General features: G+C 44.5%; 1 protein-coding gene across 1 annotated transcript in view; it reads right to left on the reverse strand.

The window, feature by feature from the left end:
- Positions 1-969: 969 nt before the first annotated feature.
- The window catches only part of LOC144799219 (phospholipid scramblase 2-like), a 75,579-nt gene continuing 57,609 nt past the window's right edge, over positions 970-18,939 (reverse strand). Inside the window, exons 5-7 of the mRNA XM_078670491.1 lie at positions 6,848-7,012; positions 3,036-3,197; positions 970-1,415 (exon numbers count right to left, since the gene is read on the reverse strand). Of these exons, the coding sequence (XP_078526617.1) occupies positions 1,383-1,415; positions 3,036-3,197; positions 6,848-7,012 (360 nt within the window). The 3' untranslated portion in view covers positions 970-1,382. The remainder of the gene's footprint in view (positions 1,416-3,035; positions 3,198-6,847; positions 7,013-18,939) is intronic.

Below are 18,939 nucleotides of genomic sequence, written 5' to 3' on the forward strand. Positions count from 1 at the left end.
TGGCTGCAGTGCATGACTCCTTTAAGCAGCATTGCCAGCTTTCTTAGCACAAAGAACAGGTACAGTAACAATGGCTGCAATGTATAGCTCCTTTAACAACCAGTGCAAGCCTTCTTAGCACCAAGAACAGGTACAGTAACAATGGCGGCAGTGCATAGCTCCTTTAACCACCAGTGCAAGCTTTCTTAGCACAAAGAACAGATACAGTAACAATGGCTGCAGTGCATAGCTCCTTTAACCACCAGTGCCAGCTTTCATAGCACAAAGAACAGGTACAGTAACAATGGCTGCAGTGTATAGCTCCTTTAAGCAGCAGCGCCAGCTTTCTTAGCACAAAGAACAGGTACAGTAACAATGGTGCAGTGCATAGCTCCTTTAAGCAGCAGTGCCAGCTGTCATAGCACAAAGAACAGGTACAGTAACAATGGCTGCAGTGCATAGCTCCTTTAACCACCAGTGCCAGCTTTCTTAGCACAAAGAACAGGTACAGGAACAATGGAGGCAGTGCATAGCCCCTTTAACCACCAGTGCCAGCTTTCTTAGCACAAAGAACAGGTACAGGAACAATGGAGGCAGTGCATAGCCCCTTTAACCACCATGCCAGCTCCACCAGTGCCAGCTTTCTTAGCACAAAGAACAGGTACAGGAACAATGGCTGCAGTGCATAGCTCCTTTAAGCAGCAGTGCCAGCTTTCATAGCACAAAGAACAGGTACAGTAACAATGGCTGCAATGCATAGCTCCTTTAACCACCAGTGCCAGCTTTCTTAGCACAAAGAACAGGTACAGGAACAATGGCTGCAGTGCATAGCTCCTTTAAGCAGAACAGACAGAACAGATATAAGCAGTGCAGGCCAACAAACAGCTACATGTGCATCAGCAGTGCAAGCTTCCTTCACATACACAGAACAGAAATGACACAGATTCAATGGATGCTTCCTCACAAAATACACACACACGTGCACACTGCTTGCTAGACATCACACATCTGTATTTTTAATTTCAAGACGACTGTTTTGTAATAAATTATTCAGTGTTGTGATACAGACTTTATCCTTCCCATGACTAAACCCCAAAGATGCTGAATGAGGGGCATTTGTCTAATTCAAGTCATTTTAAGCTGCAGATGAGATCCCAGCTTTCCTGGAAGAGGAGGTCTCTAGATGCTGAGGCCTCTACCCCACTCTGAAGCTGTTCCCTTGACATGTGTCCAGACTGCCGTAGCAGCTTGTGGTGCAGGCACACACAGGTGTGATAAAGTGTTGGAGCAGTGAAGTGCAGGGGGGGTCATCACCCACTGGACTATAAGGGGGCTTCTTATCTTCCTCTTCTGTGAGGGGAGGGTCCATGGACAGAGTTGTTGCAGTCTTTGGAGGGTTGATGTCACTTTTTTCCCTGTTCAAAATATAAGTGATCCTGTGAGGGAGAAGAAACAGGGTTGATGAATATTTCCACAACAGATGTGCAGTCTACTCTACCTTTATACAACCCCCCAGTCATGGCCTTAAAACTGAGTCTGTGTGGGATCACCAGCTTAATGTGGTGTCTTCCCCTCTCCCCATCTGAGGCTTGACTTCACACTTCACATCCCCTGTAACCAGTACACATATATCCCACGTGATCACACACTTGTCACACATTCCTCTTCAGGGAGCATGGAGACTGTAGACCTGCACTCCCATTATGAAGGCTCTACAGTACCAGATGTACACTTCTGAACCCCTGCACTTTTCACACCATAGTATCTGCCACCACAGCCTCTGCAGTAAGTAAACGATATATGCACACCTCTTGTGTCTGCCATTTGTGTTCTGGGACATTGCTGCAAAAAATACCCCTTTCTTAGGGCATATGCACAGCGCAAACCTGGACTCTAGGTACTGGAGGTTTGTACCAAAGGGCATTGCTATTTGTTTTGTTCAGTTTTGTGTACAGATGTCCATTATTCAGCTTCAGGTGGTTGTTATGTTTCGAGGCATCTTAGTTCATTGTGTTGGCTTGATACCATTCAATGTGTGTGTAGATATGTGGTAGGTTTATGTTAACATCTTTAGGTGGGTTGATGTGTGGTGTGTTTAAGTTAACATCTTTAGGTGGGTTGATGGGTGGTACATTAAAGTTAACATCTTTAGGTGGATTTATGTGTTGTACATTTAAGTTACCATCTTTGAGTTAGTTGATGTGGGGTACGTTTAAGTTAATATCTTTAGGTTGGTTGATGTGTTGGACATTAAATTTAACATCTTTAGGTGGGTTGATGTGTAGTACAATAAAGTTAACATCTTTAGGTGAGTTGATATGTGGTACGTTTATGTTAACATCTTTAGGTGGGTTGATGTGTGGTATGTTTACGTTAACATCTTTAGGTGAGTTGATGTGTGGTACTTTTAAGTTAACATCTTTAGGAGGGTTGATGTGTGGTACATAAAAGTTAACATATTTAGGTGTGTAGATATGTGGTAGGTTTACGTTAACATCTTTATGTAGGTTGACATGTGATACGTTTCAGTTAACATCTTTAGGTGGGCTGATGTGTGGTATGTTTAAGTAAACATCTTTGGGTGAGTTGAAGGGCAAGATGATGAGAGGCGGTAGATGTTTCAGTATAGCTTCCGTGGATGTGCTGTTGAGGTGCAACCGCTTTGCTAGCTATATGGCTTGGAGATATAAAAAGCTTGAGTCAAATGTGTACAAGTGATTTCGGATGATTTATAAATATAACTTGAAAATGGTGTGTCAAAGTATTTTTGACTTGTGGCAGGGTTGTGTTCACGACAGCATCTGAACTTGTAGCTGATGTGTTCTATTGTTCGTGGGTGATGTGTGAGTATAGCTGATTTAGATTTGCTAATTAAGGTGGCTAATATTCTTCAGCTAGATGACTTGGGGCCATTTGTGCCCACACGGGTACCAGGAGAGTGCCATAGAGGTAGCCGTAACCTACTGTGATCCTATTAGAATAAATAAGGCCGTTGGGTGGACGAATGAAAGTTCCTTTCAATGGGCAGATGAAGGTTTATGGATAACTATACTCACAATGAAGATGGCTGTCGACAACAGCAGCGCCTTGACCTTGGCGTCCAGGTCGATGGGGAATTGGACTGAGTAGTGGTCATTGGCACTGAACATCTCCTTCCGAACCCCTCTCCATACTTTTGTAATCCGCCCTATGGTGTGGGATTTGTTACTGGTTTTCACCTATTAAGAGACAGTAATTTTAGCACTGGTGCCTTTCATATCCGACTCTCATACCCTTACCGCAAAATCAACCTCAGCAACATCTATTATTCCTGCAGCATGCTGTGACCAAACAAATATTAGACAATGACACACATAAGTGTGTTGTGTGGATGCTCTGTCATCCTAGGTATTCTGTATTCACACAGAAATCCAACCTTCTCTCCGGCCCACCTCACACAGGGTTGTTCCATATATTTTCTCAAATTAGTGTGATACAGGCCTGCCTCTTCTCCTATGCACCTATACATATAGAGTCATATTCACAAACTGCATTTTATAATGCATTTATTTCTATTACAATAGTAAAACTAAAGTACTACAAAATGCTATTCACAAACCTAGGAGGATAATTCTCCCACCACTTCTATTTGCTCTAAGGGAAAATCCTTGCATATGTAAGTTTACCACTTAGTAGTAAATGTGGGAGGGAAAGCAGAGTGGCTAGAAACAGGGGCATGGTTACTACAAGGTTTAGAGAGGAATGAGGTGGGCTTAGGGAGTGCTTGCACTCACCCACCAAAGAGCTACCCCGCTCAATGGTCAGAATTATGTTCAACCTTCCATGCCGGACTCACATCACACCACCTCTGAAAGCGGTCTACTGGCTTCCAATAAACACATGAGCCCAATATAAACTTCTCACCCACACTTTAAAGGAACTACATAACACTGGCCCAGCATTGCTCAACATTCACATCTGATTTCACAAAGCTTCCAGACACCTCTGCTCGTCTGGGCTCCTACTTGCACACATCCCACGGATACGGAAAACCAGATCCGTCAGTTGAGCCTTTTCTGACATGAACTGCCACTACTCATAAGAGCCTCCTCCTAAATTCTTAAAATCAGCAAGAAGCTGAAGACCTGGCTTTTCGAGTGTTCCCACTTGGCCCAGGTTTGGATAGACTCACACCTGCTCAGAACCAGGGCACCCTCCCGGGTGATGGGCACTGTACAAACCTGTATAACATACCATTACTATTACAAAAACAGCACTTATGAAGTTATTACAGCAAAAAGGAGCCCAAAACAGTAATAAATTATTCCAGTTCATAGCTGGTGTAAGTCCAGCACTACACCTTGCCCGCCACTGTTACTGCAACACCCTCCAACAGAAAATAATGATGGTAGGGACAAAAAAAACTCACAGGAAATAATGTTAAAATATATTACATCATTTAAAATAGTTATAAATAAAAGTAAATATAACTTATTGTTAAAATAAAAATAAAACATATTTAATACTAGCTGTACCCGGCCACGCGTTGCTGTGGCTCAGTCTGGTTAAATGTTAAAGAAAGAAAAGAGTAAGCGCACATTTCTAATATGTTTAATTTGACAATGCTTGTGGGTATACAATTTGTTTTTGTTGTTCCATTGTCTGTGCAGATATAGAGATTGTCTGGTTTACCGACTGTAGAACATGCAACATATAATTGTCCATGTGAGAAGCAATCCGTGTCTAGATCTAAACCGCACGATTCTAAAGATTGGCCCTGAGCTTTGTGTTCTATTCACTTTCCCGTCCTCTAACTCCCTGTCCTCTTCTCCCGGGCTGGTGTTCTATTCACTTCCTTCCTTCCCCTCCTCTAACTCCCTGCCCTCTTCTCCCGGGCTGATGTTCTATTCACTTCCTCCCCATCTCTAACTCCCTGTCCTCTTCTCCTGGGCTGATGTTCTATTCACTTCCTTTCCCTCCTCTAACTCCCTGTCCTCTTCTCCCGGGCTGATGTTCTAATCTCTTCCTTCCCCTCCTCTAAGTGACAGAGCCAAGTTGGCAAGACTTGCTAATATGTTGCCCTCTCCCTTCCCTCCTCTGCTTTAACTCCCTGTCCTCTTCTCCCGGGCTGATGTTCTATTCGCTTCCTTCCCCTCCTCTAACTCCCTGTCCTCTTCTCCCAGGCTGATGTTCTATTCACTTACTTCCCCTCCTCTAACTCCCTGTCCTCTTCTCCTGGGCTGATGTTCTATTCACTTCCTTCCCCTCCTCTAACTCCCTGTCCTCTTCTCCTGGCCTGATGTTCTATTCACTTCCTCCCCTCCTCTAACTCCCTGTCCTCTTTGGGATTTCGATTAAAAACATGCACCTATTGGCCACGCGCATATTCAAATCCAACGTTGTGTATATAAAAACACTCGCTTAATCTAATCCCACGTTGTGTCAAACTTGCAAAGTAATCGGTGAAGAACTTTCGGAGATTTAAGATTTTGAACAAAGGAACATTTTCATTTGTATGTGTCTGGGCTTTCGATTAATAACACACGCGTATTCGACGCGCGCGTATTCGAATCCAACATTATGTATATAAAAACACGCACGTATTCTAACCCAACGTTGTGTCAAAATTTCAAAGCAATCGGTTAAGAACTTTTAAGATTTTGAACAAACAAACATTTAAATTTTTATTTATATAGATTTCATTCTCAGAATTTATAAATGAATGTAACATTTACTTTCATTAAAATATGATTACATTACTTTTAATTAATTCTATAACTAACTTTGAATATTTATTAGTGCATAATTAAAAATTGGATTATTTTACTTTAGGTCAGAATTAAAAATTGTATTTAAACTTCAGAAACATATTTTTATTTAATATATGTCAATTGTATTAAGAATAAATTAAAAAATAGGGTAATAGTGCTGTAACATTATATTATGCTCTACAATTTCAATAAATATCAAATTAATTTACATCAAAAATATTCTTACTAATTGATTTTTGAGTTGAATCAAATTTTGTTATTTATACTTTTCACTATGTTTTACTATAGTGAGACTCCTCAGTTGGGGTGGAGACATGTAAGTCTACACTTTTGATAAACTTTACCCTCTGATTTTTTGAATAGCCAAAAGTATAAAAGTTACTCAAAAGTGTAAGAGTAAATTGCATGAGTAAATTATTCACAAGTGTAAATTTTCTTTGTGAATTGGGCAGATACAGTTGTGCATTCCAATGTATTATCAGCCAGTATTTCCCTGACACATCCCAATACAGATAAAGTGGTACATTCAATGTGTTACCATCCAGCCTGCCCTCTTGGCTTGTTGGTAGGGAGATACAGTGGAACCTCCCAATATGATATCAGCCTTCCCTTTCTATTCTTCTTCCAAATATAGTGTATGTGTGTTTATTGTCCACACCCTTGTTCGGTGATGTCCTGATATTGTATATAACTTTGTCGGAAGACAACACTGCACATACATTTGTTTGTTGCTTCAATATTACTCAAACGTTAGTATAGTAGGGCAAAATCTCGGAATAATAGTGCTTTGTGACTCTGTGTATTCACATATTGTTGGAAGCAGACTATTTGGAATATATGGACATTGTAGGAGTTGACAAGTCCTTTCTGGAGTACTATAGACTTGGTGTTGGGTTTCTCAACTCATTCTATGGTCAGGACAGAGCTTCAGATTAAACTCTATGGTTATCACAGCTCTTTAAACTCTATGGTTATCACAGCTCTTTAAACTCCATGGTTAGCACATGGCTTTTCACTATAATGTTTAGACAACAGAAGGCTTTTCTTCAAAATCTATGGTTAGCACAGGGCTTCTCATTGGAGGTCTATGATCGATAGACACCACCCCATAACCATACCTCAAAGTTGACATCTTTGAAGGCAGCCGTTCCGAAGCCTGGACCCACGACCCGCAGCACCTCCTCCTTGGCCATGTTCAGGATGGAGAAGCTGATCGAGAAGGTCTTCCAGTTTTTGACGATGTATCCAATCAGACACCCAGTTGTAGGAGAGTAGACTTCCAGCTAGGATTGTAGTTGTAAACACATCAATTACATATGAGTAGTTACTTTGTTCTCATCGTCAAAAATGTAATTTATACTGAACACCGGAGTACTGAGCGGTACGGAGTAATGCGCCCCCCACCCAAAGATTTAGGTTAGCGATCTCGATAGATCATTAGTCTATAAGTGTTTTAACATTACAGTACACATTTCATATTTAACTCAGGATTGGAAAGGGCAATATTTGAAGCCAACATTCTGGCAACTGGCATTGTGGAGTTCAGCAAAAACAGACATAACTATTTCATCCAAAGGGAGAGAATTTATGAAAGGTTTTGACCTCTTCTGCCCTTTTACATCCTTCAAAAGGACCCATCCCTTGTATTCCCTCTATCAACCTCATCAAGGGTAAGGAACCTGGGAATTGCTCACAAATCCAAACTCTTCTCTGTCCTCCATGTCAACACAGTGACCAGTTGATGTTCTGTCTCAACACTGGATCTTTCCAGGACTGCAAACTGACCAGTGAGTGGAAAGGCTAAAGCTAGTGTCATCCAACAGCACAAATGATTTCATGTGGAGTCCAGCCAGAGTTCTACCACGCGTATGTACATTGGCATACATAATAATAGGAAAAGCTTGACTTGTATCTAATTAACCCTGTGCCATCCAAGAATCTGACCCCAGTTGTACAAAGTGCACTTGCAGATGAAAATCATGTGATATGCAAAATCAGAGGTTATGCAACCGCAAAAACACAAATCCCAGTGCACTGAACATACTTTTTGAGTTGTGAAACGTTCTCTGTGAGTCAGAAAAGTCTATCCAACAGGGAAACAACAACCTGAAAATCACTTCCACCAAACGTGGAAACCACTCCTTTTACAACTCAGAGCCATCTCCACTCCCTTTCCATGCTTGTCAAGCATCAGCACTGCCCCCATATCTGCTAAGTATCTATAATACCGTTGGCCTATGCACTACTGCAAATGGGGGTCACAGCATTTACGTACCCTAAAGACACAGAGTTATTATTCAGATTAGACAATGACGGCTGTGTAGGGTCTAGCACTGTATCCCTTATCTGAAATTGGTTGGTGTACAGCAAATTGAAATCCAATGCGAATAAAGCTAAGGTCTTCTTGAGAATGTTTGTGTTGGAATTTGAATCATCTTGGCCAACCACACTGGGCCAGCCACCTATATCCCTTCAATGCGGTAAAACCTTGATACCAAATGTAATTTGTCATCCCTAATTCAGTGAACTATATTCTTTGCAGTTAGACCTTTTTATTGGCTCGCATTTGGACTATGCTTAGCCCTAGTGGCCATGGCAGAGTGAGTAAACTACTTACAAATGTGGCAGCAAAGTTTATGGCTGGACTTTCTAACTTGAGAGAGGCTAAATGACTCTTACAAAACCTGAATTGGCTTCCTATAAGACAGAAAATTCAGTTCAAGGTACTGTACCTGGTGCATAAGGTGCTCTTGGACTCGTGTTCTTAAAAAAACATATTTGAAAAAACTACCAAGTGAAGTTCTCCACTTGTTTAAGAGGAATTGTCTTGCAGACCTTAGAATTTGTTAGAGAAGGTCTGGAGGGTAAAGTTTTTCAATAGGTGTCCCAAAACTCTGGAACTCTCTGACGCTGTTCCCTCAGTGAGAGCATTCTCAGCCTAACTTTAGAAAGAACTTGAAAACTCAGCTGCTCTCACAAGATATTTCTCTTTCTTAGATACTGCTAGCTTGTTACCTTCAGCATTCCTTGTGTCTAGAGACCCTCGATGCACATCAGAAATGACAGCTAACATAACATAATAAGGAACTTAAAAGTCATCCTGTTTCAAAGACACTTTGAGTCAAAGAGCTCAATTTTTTATTCCTTTCTCTAAGCCCCACCTACGTTCAAGGACTATGGCTGGTTTCTACTCCTGATAATAAAGCTATGTTTGTGTTATCCTTAGTCAAAACTCTAATGCTCTTGGACCACAATCACTCCATATAAAACCGCATTAATAAGTCACATAAAGGAACAATGATATATATAAAGCCACTCCAATTGCCCGGTTGAAGCCAATTACAATATAAAATAACTGACCGCTCTCTATGTTCAACTAGCGGTGCAGAAAAACCTCTGGGTATTTGGAACAGAAAATTGACTACGGGTCACTTGACATTCTGCGCGATCCCTAGCCCTGTGTTGGTACTAGGGGTGGGTAGAACTCGCAGAGTGTCACTCCGTGGAATTCTGTGGAGTTACATGAAAGCTCAGCATGATTCTGCAGAGTTCTGTGAGCATGCAGAAATCTGCACGCCGCTCTGCTCAGTGGTGTTTCTTGTCACCCCCAGCTTGACAAAATGGTGAAAATATGTGTTTAAAACACATATTTTTGCCATTTTGTCGCCCCCTCAGTGATGATACCCGAGCTCAACAATCGGCTCAACATGTAGAGTCGAATCACGGCTACGACTAAGGGGCTGATTCTGATGCGGTTTGGAAAGCTTCCCGATCTAATCGGTTTGGCAATGGTTTCCGACCCACTTGGATTGGGAGAGTCCGACTGACGGAGTAGGATGCATCCAGATACTTCCCGATACGATTTGGTTGGACTCCCATTGACCGCATCATAATTGGGCGATTTGGAAGGAGCAAATGCTGATAGGAGGCCTTCCTAACCGCATCAGAATCAGGCCCTAGGTGGGAATGCTTTCCTGACCGCATCAGAATCAGGCCCTTAGAGTGCTCAGTTCCATCTTTGGGCCTGTTTCTGATGCGGTCTTTGTGGCAGCAGGGCACCGTGAACATGTTTTTCTAACATGGGTCCTGCTTCTAGCCATTTGGGTCCTAGCAAAAGCCAAATCATATATAGGGCACCTCTACATATGCATTAAAATACACACGCATTGTGTTGTCTTATTAATCTTGCAGTTATAATGGAACTTCATCATTATCAATTATTGTGATGTCATCATGGTTAAGGACATTTCACATGACTTCCCGAAAACAAATCAGGATCAAGAGTCACTTCCTGTGAGGTCAGTAAGGTCAAAGGGCATGTAATGTCATTTCCGTCCCATCCTGGCATTTTGATGAATGGATGCCCATGTATTCTACCAGAATACTGTGTAAAATATATATCCTCAGGATACATAGAAACGAAAATAACAGGAAATCCATGCTAATCTATATAAATTGACCTTTAGGTATTGTGGTAGCAAATGTTCTGGATACGATATTGTTGTAAAACAAAGTTTTTGTAGGTGATATTCTGACATACAACTAGACTCAAGTACATGTGCCTTTATTTGAGATCACTTTATTTATATATGCATTGTCTTAGTGTGCATAAGTCACCTTGTGCAGCCCCCCGCAATTCTACTTAAAGGGAAGTCTTCCATGTTCCTAGCATGGTTGTGGGTCTTACACCACCATGTTCCTGTTGCGCATGTGCTGTTAGCAGCTTCCTTCAAGGTGAATGATACCATCTCATGGTCTTCTACAGGTACGCCTGTAGTGCTGGCACACGGGCCCCATCAGTGGTGGCTCCTTCGCCAAGGTGGAGGAGCGTCATCCCACTGCCTTGAAGCAGTAAAAAAATGAAAAAATAAAATGATAATAATGTGATGTTATTATCATTTTCTTTTGTCGTCCTGCTGCAGCAGCTTTGCGGGATGGGCGGGGCTGCAGAGCAGGGGAGGAGTGGTAGAACCCTCCTAAAGGCGCAATCCTCTGATGTCGGCCAAAACAGTCATGCGCACTTTCCCTGTTCTCCATGCAGGCTGCATTACAGCCTGCATGGAGAACATGCCCATGCCCCAAGTCCCTGACTGAGTGCCGAACCATTGCGCTCAGACCTATCACAATGGTGCCAGACGGATGAGAGCAGCAGCGGAGTCGCGAGACCCGGCGTCAAGGTAAGTGTATTTTTCATTTAACATTTTGTCCAGTGTCACCCCGCTACCTACCTTCCATCGTCCGCCCTACCATCCGTGAGCCATGTCTGCCGCCACTAGCCCCCATTTTTATTTATTTATTTATTTTAGGAGTTTTATATAGCGCTAGCACGACTCTAGGGGTATCAGAGCGCTTTACAGCAACGTAAATAACAGAGTCTTGAGCAGTTAACAGTACATTAGTAATAAGAGATACTAGATAAAATCCAACTCAGTATCATGAGGTGAAGGCTTCCGTTCAGTGACAGTGCAGGAGTTCGGTTGAGGAGTTGAGGTAACATGGAGCGGCTATTGTCCGGGGGATAGAGATGAGGGTTGAGGAGAAATTATTTTAGTAGTCTCTTGAAGCTGGTGCAGGAGGGGTCGGTTCTGATATGTATTGGGAGAGAGTTCCAGATTCCAGGGGCATTGCCTGAGAAAGAGCTTGAGATGTTTTTGTTTTTTTGTCTTTTGAGGGGGATGAGAAGGAGCGTATTAGAGCTTCTTAGGTTTTTTTATTGACCTGCTTTAGTGAGTTTGGCTGCAAGGTAGTCTGGTTTGCCAGTGTGTAGAGCTTTGTGGGATAGACAGGGAGTTTTGAAACTACATTGTTCTTCAATTGGGAGCCCCTTTAAGTTTTGTAGCGTGGGGGTGATGTGGTCATGTTTCTTCGCTCCTGTGACCATTCATGCTGCTGCAATGAGGGTGGCTCTCATGTGGGCTACGTGTGCTTTGGGTACTCCAGTGAGTGTGACATTACCATAGTCTAAGCTATCCTGGCTGAAGAGGGGTGAAACCCCGAAACCGGTCCTAGGCTGCTTGTTTCCGGTGCAGGGAGGACCTGGCTTGGCAATTCGGCCTGGACTGTTCCCATGAGGCACAGGGTCCGACTGATTTGCATATGGCCGTGTCTGAACTGGAGTGGTGGAGTGAGCTAAAGAACGGTGATGGATTAAACCCAGATCAGTTGAATGGGGGTGAGTGTTTGATTTGATCAAACGCTCCGTCCATCATCCCCTTTGGTATCGCTTTGTTCGCCCTAAGTTGACAGGGTATGCCCAGACGTGGGTCCCTTGCTCACTCTACCACTGGATTCAAGATAGCCTGGCTGATGAGAATTATGAATCCGAAACCGGTCCCAGGATGCTTGTTTCCGGTCCAGGGAAAACATGGCTTGGAAGTTCGGTCTGGACTGTTCCCATGAGGCACAGGGTCAGACTGATTTGCATATGGCCATGTCCGAACTGGGGTGGCGGCGTGAGCTAAAGAATGATGATGGATTAAACCCAGATCAGTTGACTGGGGGTGAGTGCTTGCAATGTTCAACACTCCGTCCATCATCCACTTTGGTTTTGCTTCATTACCATAGTCAAGTCTGGATAGACCCAGACTTTGTGTAGCTGTTTTAGGTCATTGGGTGGAAGGAAAGGCTTGATTCTGTTGCGAAGTTTTAGGCTGTAGAAGGCACTCTTTGCAGTGGAGCTTATGTGAGAGCTCATGTTTAGCTTAGAGTCCAGAGAGATCCCCAGAGATTTAGCTGAGGCAGATAGAGTAAGCTTGCAACTTAGGGAGTCCAGGTTGTTTATCCATTCTTGGATCTGAGTGCAGTGTTTGAGATTGGAGAAGGCCATAATTTCAGTTTTTTCTTGGTTGACTTTGAGGTGGTTGAGCGATGGCCAGCTCTGAACTTTTGAGAGTGTGGAGTTAAGTTGTTGAATGTCAGTAAGAGAGGATATTTCTAGGTAAAGCTGGGTGTCGTTGCTGTGGTGTAACGAAACTTGACGGCCCTCCTGCAAAGGACGAGGAGAGGAGTTGGCCTAACGGCTAGGGAGCTCGACCTCGGACCTGGGGATCTGGGTTCGAGTCTCGGTAACAATGCCAAAAACATCCTGTGATTCTGGGCAAATCACTTAATCTCCCCGTGCCTAAAATGAAAGTGTGTCTGTCCTCATGTAACGTAACTGGTGCTATGTAAAACACTCTGATACCTGATTCGGTTCGGGTCTAGTTTGCGCTATATAAAACTCTGCAAAAAAAAAAAAAGGACAACGAGGGTTGTGTTGGGTGGGGTGTGGGTGCTCTACACAGTGTAAGAGGGCAGCTACAGGTGCCCACGCGCGATAGGAGGCAACAGGTACAAAAAGACACTCCCATCAACAGCTGACCAAAAGTTCAGCACACCACCCCAGTGTTCATGAATATTAAGAGTCCTGTGCAAACACTTCCAGAGCTTGCTGCTGTAAAGCTCCCCTGGTAACCAGATAAAAAGTCTCTGTAGAAAGTGGAAGGTGCACCAAGGATAGAGTCGATTTTCTCCAAATATATTCACAAATATCATTTTATTATAGTTGGTAGTAAAAGATGAACATCAGCCAACGCGTTTCGTTCCACTGAGGGGACTTCATCAGGGCAAGAATCTAAAGGATTGTGCCTACGCAATGCAATAACGCTGTGAAGAACGCGATCAAATGAAGGGAATGATGTAGTCTCTGTGGTCCTCAAGGAAGAAGTAACCTCAGGACTGCAGTGACTGAGGCAGGAGACTGTTGCTGCAAAATCGCTGATAATGCAGGTTGCCTTTGTGGTAAACTGTGGAACTATAAGCCCCTCTGGTCCTTGCAGTGTAGATTGCCTTAATTGCTGCATCTGCACCCTGCAAAGGCTACTACTTTACCCTCTCCACCTTTCGGTGGTACCAAAGCGCCCAGACACCATAATTGCCCTCACCGTGGTTCAACAAAGTGCCTACTGCAGTAAGTGCCATTGAGAACATGGTGTCGGCAAAGCATCACAGCAGTTGGTTATAAATTTCTCTATGCCATCTGTTTTTCCAATATGTTTACTATGTTACTTGCCATGGTAACAGCCTCTCTATTGTGAGTGTTTCCTATTTGCTTTGATCTTTGGGTCGCTCCCTTCCCATCCAAACTCTATTATACTCCCTTCTCCCCAAATACCGTCTACCGCACCACCTTGTATGAAGCACTCATAAGTAGCAGCAATGTGCAGTGCACTTTAAAGACAACTGTGAAAGGAAAGGGGCCACTCAAGCCAGAGACAGAGATCTGGCTTTGGGTCAGCTTGAGGGCCTCTTTGAATCTCAATCCAAACTTTTATGTGGTTTCTGTTCCTCCACTATTTGCCTTAATTACCATTTTCTTGAAAATCTTGTTTCTATTTGATTTATTATAGAATACGTGTTTTACGGAACATAATGTTTTGATTTAGCTCCTCAAAAATGTAGAGACAAAGCTAACATGTGATGTAACACAGGAGAAAAGGCTGCCCATCTAGTCAGTCCATTTCACAACCAGAAAACCTGGGGCCTCATTTATGAGAAATGACATATCGCTGCGTGAAAGCAGCGATGCGTCACTTCTCAGTGCGCACTCCTTGCGACATACCTGATGCCTCATATTTAATGTATGACACATCATGCCGCAAGGAGTTACAGATACGTCAGTATTTCTGACGTATCTGTAAGCGCAAAAGTGACGCATTGCTGGAGTGTGTCACAAAAGTGACGCAACTTCAGCAATGCGTCCTTTCACATGGGGCAAGCCCCATGTGAAAGGGCTTGCGTCATTCTTACGCCTGCTGTGAGGCAGGTGCAAGATTTTGACGCAACAGTGTCCTAGAAGTGACGCAGTGAAATCTCATAGATATCACTGCGTCACTTCTACGAGGCCTTTTGCGGGGAAACGCCCCCCCCTGCATACATTATACCTGACGCAGGTATAATGTAGTGCAGGGGTTTACAAAGTGACGCATCTGCTTAGATGCGTCACTTTGTAAATAGAGCGCAACAGGAGGCATGTTTTACGCCGCCGATGCGTCACAAAAAGTGACGCATCGGAAGCGCAAAACTGACGCAAGGCCTCATAAATGAGTCCCCTGGGATCGCTTCCGGAGTTCCTGCTTGACCAAATGGTGTAACGCCAGGGAATCACCTTAATTCACTAAGCCTCCTTTTCCTCGACCCGGCCAGACCCAAGAAAAGCCAGCAAAGACACAGGAGGAGGTTATTATTATGTTGGCATCTAGCGGTGTGACGTCAAGAGAATATAAAACAATGGCGGCCCGTCACACCAGTGATTTTTCGGAAAGAGATTGTGCATTTCCTGATAACCGGTCCTTAATTTGTACCGGCAGTTAAAGGCATGGCACCAGCAATTATTTTGGGAGCCAGTTTTTTTTAACACCAGACTTTAATCCAAAGCAGCAAAGAGAGAAAGGCGGAAAAGGGAGAAAGCGAGGAAGCGTAAGATAAGAAAACAGTGACACGCAAGAAGCTTGCATGAAACGAAACATGCATAGGGCATGGGACCCAGGAGGTGGAGGCAAGACTCCGCAGCCTTGGTACTCAGCAGCGCTTGTGATGCTGGGCTGCTCAAAAATACGTTGGGCCCCAGCGCTTAATATTTTTTTATTTATTGCAAACTAAGCATCGTTGAGACGCATGCACCGAATTTCCTCCGCTTGTAAATGTAAATGTATTTCAGCTTGTAAAGCGCACTGCTACCCGTCCATAGGTCTCCTGGCGCTGTATAACTCTGGGGAACCCGTCTTGGCTTTCCCTGTGGGATGGTCCCTGCTGGGAGTCCCCAAGGTGGAGCCAGGCATCCCCGGAGTTGATGGGGCCGTTGTGGAGATTAGGCAAGATAATGCCCAGAGTTGCCGAGTGGAACCCCTGATTAGAGTAAGCACCGAAGCGAGAATTATCGAGTCCGCTGACCCAGGTCCACGACCCTGCCGCGTCGGGAATTGAACCCTGGTCCCGGGCTGACTTCTGCTCTTGGGTCTGCCGCCTCTAACCAGTGAGCCACACCACTCCACAGTCAGGAGCATTTAACCCAAATCGTCACGAGGCGATTCTGATCACTGTGTGCCTATTTCTTATTGAAAACATAATATGTGATGGAATTCAGCACATTCAGGCCAACGCTACAAGTCGCAAGTAGCAAACGTGAAATTTTTTGCACCCATAGCAAAATCACTTTTTTTTTCAAGCTAGGGAAGAGGATGTGGTTTCAAGGTTAGACTGACGACTTTGGAGCTGGGAAACCAAGGTTCGAGCCTCGGGGTCGACTCCACTTCCTGGGATTCTGGACAAATCACGTAATCTTTCCGTGCCTTCCAAAAAAAGATGAATGTGTCCTTGTGTAACTCCAATAGCTTCGAGTTCACGTTATATAAATCTGCACACAAAAAAAAGCTTACATCTCCACCAATGTTTCTTATAATTAATAATAAATATGTTTTCACCGATTAATGAAATCTGCCTCATAGTACCAAGGCTGCGGAGTCTTGCCCTTGGGGTCTCTTTTATGAACAGTGACGCATCGCTGCGTGAAAGCAGCGATGCGTCACTTTTCATTGCGCCCTCCTTGCGACACCAATGATGCGTCATATTTACAGTATGACACATCATGGCGCAAGTAGTTACAGATACGTCAGTATTTCTGACGTATGTGAAGGCGCAAAAGTGACGCATTGCTGGAGTGTGTCACAAAAGTGACGCAACTCCTGCAATGTGTCTTTTCACATGGGGCAAGCCCCATGTGAAATGTGCCTGAGTCAGTCTTACGCCTGCCATGAGGCAGGTGTAGTATATTGACGCATTTGCGTCCTAGAAGTGGCACAGTGAAATCTTATAGATTTCACTGCGTCACTTCTATGACCTTTACTTGCGTCGGAATGCCCCCTTGCGTACATCATACCTGACGCAGGTATAATGTGGTGCAGGGGTTTACAAAGTGACGCATCTACCTAGATGCGTCACTTTGTAAATATGGTGCAACAAGGCATATTTTTCACGCCACTGGTGCGCCACAAAAACTGATGCACCGGTGGCGTAAAAGTGACGCACGGCCTCATAAATGAGGCCTTGGATCCTTTGATTTAATTATGACAGGGCTGGCGAGGATCAGAAGAGCCCTCCCCATTTGGACAGAGTGAAGTCAGCTTTTTTTTAAAGCTAAAGAGTGAAGACCACGAGAAACGAGACCCGCACTGGGTTCATCTTCTCCTATGTCCTTGTCTTCTACAGTAACGTAGATTCTGCCCAATCTCAGGCTCTGTCTTCACACGCCGTCTTACATATGTGCCTTGGTTTATGTTTGAAGATCCCTGGACATGTGTGCTGTACTCCCGCCCATACTCTGCCCATTATGGCAGCATCTTACCTTCAACACCGCAGTAGGTTAACAGTATTAGCACAGGACGGAGCAAATAGCGGCCCAGGCCAATGCGAGCTGCAGCAGGCAGCGCTGAAAGCGCGGCGGCCTGCGCAATGATTATTAGCAGAGCTTCTCCACAGCACTGCCACAAACTAGCCAAAACAACAGTTGATGGACAGAATGCAGAACAATGTCATACATTAACCCCAGTACAGAGATCTGGGACTAAATCCATCGTTTTTTTGCTCACCACACCAACCTAGTTCAGACATGGCATATGCAAATCAGCCTTGACCCTGTGCCTCATGGGAACAGTCCAGCCCGAACTCCCAAGCCATGTCTTCACTGGACCGGAATCAAGCATCCTAGGACCGGTTTCTGGCTATCAGCCGTCTTCAGCCAGAATAGCTTGACTCCAGTGGTGTGGAGAGCACGGGACTCACGTCTGAGCATACCCGTCCCACTCGGGGTGACAAATGCAAAAACAACAGTTGATGGACAGAATGCTGAACAATGTCATACATTAACCCCAGTACAGAGATCTGGGCCTAAATCCATCGTTTTTTTGCTCACCACACCAACCTAGTTCAGACATGGCCATATGCAAATCAGCCTTGACCCTGTGCCTCATGGGAACAGTCCAGCCCGAACTCCCAAGCCATGTCTTTCCTGGACCGGAATCAAGCATCCTAGGACCGGTTTCTGGCTATCAGCCGTCTTCAGCCAGGATAGCTTGACTTCTGCGGTGTCGAGAGCACGGGACCCACGTCTGAGCATACCGTCCCACTCGGGGTGACAAATGCAAAAACAACACTTGATGGACAGAATGCAGGACAATGTCATACATTCACCCCAGTACAGAGATCTGGGCCTAAATCCATCGTTTTTTTGCTCACCACACCAACCTAGTTCAGACATGGCCATATGCAAATCAGCCTTGACCCTGTGCCTCAGGGAAACAGTCCAGCCCGAACTGCCAAGCCATGTCTTCACTGGACCAGAATCAAGCATCCTAGGACCGGTTTCTGGCTATCAGCCGTCTTCACCCAGGATAGCTTGACACCAGTGGTGTGGAGAGCACGGGACTCACGTCTGAGCATACCCGTCCCACTCGGGGTGACAAATGCAAAAACAACAGTTGATGGACAGAATGCAGAACAATGTCATACATTCACTCCAGTACAGAGATCTGGGCCTAAATCCATTGTTGTTTTGCTCACCACACCAACCTAGTTCAGACATGGCCATATGCAAATCAGCCTTGACCCTGTGCCTCATGGGAACAGTCCAGCCGAACTGCCAAGCCATGTCTTCACTGGACCGGAATTAAGCATCCTAGGAATGGTTTCTGGCTATCAGCCGTCTTCAGCCAGGATAGCTTGACTCCAGTGGTGTGGAGAGCACGGGACTCACGTCTGAGCATACCTGTCCCACTCGAGGTGACAAATGCAAAAACAACAGTTGATGGACAGAATGCAGAACAATGTCATACATTCACCCCAGTACAGAGATCTGGGCCTAAATCCATCGTTTTTTTGCTCACCACACCAACCTAGTTCAGACATGGCCAAATGCAAATCAGCCTTGACCCTGTGCCTCATGGGAACAGTCCAGCCCGAACTGCCAAGCCATGTCTTCACTGGACCGGAATCAAGCATCCTAGGACCGGTTTGGATGGATTAAACCCAGATCTGTTGACTGGGTGTGAGTGTTTGATTAGTTCAGATGCTCCGTCCATCACCTCCCCCTTTTGTACTACTTTGTTTGCCATAAGTTGGCAGGGTATGCTCAGACGTGAGTCCCTTGCTCACTTTGCCACTGGATTCAAGCAAGCCG

Source organism: Lissotriton helveticus, chromosome 12, assembly GCF_964261635.1.
Source record: "Lissotriton helveticus chromosome 12, aLisHel1.1, whole genome shotgun sequence".
Classification (NCBI taxonomy): domain Eukaryota; kingdom Metazoa; phylum Chordata; class Amphibia; order Caudata; family Salamandridae; genus Lissotriton; species Lissotriton helveticus.